General features: G+C 41.9%; 1 protein-coding gene across 1 annotated transcript; it reads left to right on the top strand.

Annotated features, from left to right (window-relative positions):
• Positions 1–160: 160 nt before the first annotated feature.
• On the top strand, positions 161–1,211 carry CBG25062 (the record flags this gene model as incomplete). The annotated part of the gene is made up of 2 exons (XM_002648639.1): positions 161–1,030; positions 1,128–1,211. Coding segments are annotated over 2 exons (954 nt in total), but the record flags the coding sequence as incomplete, so codon positions are not given.
• Positions 1,212–1,425: the final 214 nt, after the last annotated feature.

Genomic DNA, 1,425 nt, shown 5'->3' with positions numbered 1-1,425 from the left:
CAAAAAAAAAATTTTATCAACTATTCCTTTTGGATTCTAAAATAACTTTTTACGTTCTTTCCAACCATCTAGGTCTCAATTTTTTTCAAGGGTAACACTTGGGAGTCATTCCATGTGAAAATTGCCAAAATTTGAATAAAATTGATTTGTTCTCTTCCAGGTCCTTCAAACTGACGAATCCGGAAATTACATTTACCCAGCTGTTGGACCAGACGGACAAGTACTTCCAACTGATGCTACAGGAAAGACAGTATACCCAGTTCGCGGACCAGATGGAACTCCACTTCCAACTGATGCTTCTGGCGCTGTCATTGGACCAGATGGAGAACCAATTCCAACCGATGCCAGTGGCAAACCACTTTCCCAGGATGGATCTCCATTACCAACTGATAACCAAGGAAATTATGTTCTTGTTCCAACTGGAGAAGATGTTACCAAATATCTTCCAACTGATGAATCTGGAAACGTCATCTATCCAATCACTAGACCAGATGGAACTCCACTCGGAACTGATGCTTCAGGAAACTTTGTTACCGATGATGGTACCGTTGTTGAAAAGGACGACGAAGGAAAACCAGTAGGCCCTGATGGTGCTGTTCTCCCAACCGATGCCTCAGGAAATTACATCTATCCAGTTGTTGGACCAGATGGACAAGTATTGCCAACTGATGCTACTGGAAAGACTGTTTATCCGGTTCGTGGACCTGATGGAACACCATTGCCTACTGATGGCTCTGGAGCGGTCATTGGACCAGATGGAGAACCAATTCCAACGGATCCAAGCGGAAAACCTTTGTCTAAGGATGGATCTCCACTTCCAACTGACGCTTCTGGTAACTACATTCTTGTTCCAGCAGAAGAAGAAACCACCAAGACTCTTCCAACGGATTCTGAAGGAAATGTCATTTATCCAATCACTAATCCAGATGGAACACCACTTGGAACTGATTCTTCGGGTGCTTTCGTCACTCAAGATGGAACTGTAATTGAGAAGAATGAAGATGGAAAACCAGTCGGACCAGATGGACAGGTATGTCGTCGTGACAGGCAAATGTTTTTAAAGTTATCGATTCATGAGCTATGGTCCATATAACGTATTTTCTCTAATAGAAGTTTGTGCAGTTCAGTTCGTATACTCGGTTATTGCAGACATTTTCTTTCCATACTTGCAAAATCAGGGCCCGGTTCTCCAAATTTCAAAAAAAAATTGAAATTTCAAACATTTTTTCAAAACTTTTTGTGAAAAAATCCTTTTTTATGGACACTCATTTTGAAATTTTTTTCACGACCGAAAAATTTTCCATTTTTTTCTATTGACCCCAAAAATTTTTTCGAAAAGACAGGAACATTTTCTTCTGAAAACCCGGGCCGAGACGGGCCGGGCCTGGCCGCGCCGGCCCCTGAAAATTCTGTAAAAAGCCCGGC

This window comes from Caenorhabditis briggsae, assembly GCF_000004555.2.
Source record: "Caenorhabditis briggsae AF16 supercontig from assembly CB4, cb25.NA_383, whole genome shotgun sequence".
Classification (NCBI taxonomy): Eukaryota; Metazoa; Nematoda; class Chromadorea; order Rhabditida; family Rhabditidae; genus Caenorhabditis; species Caenorhabditis briggsae.
Note: the sequence above shows the minus strand (reverse complement) of the source record. Positions and strands in the feature narration are given on the sequence as shown.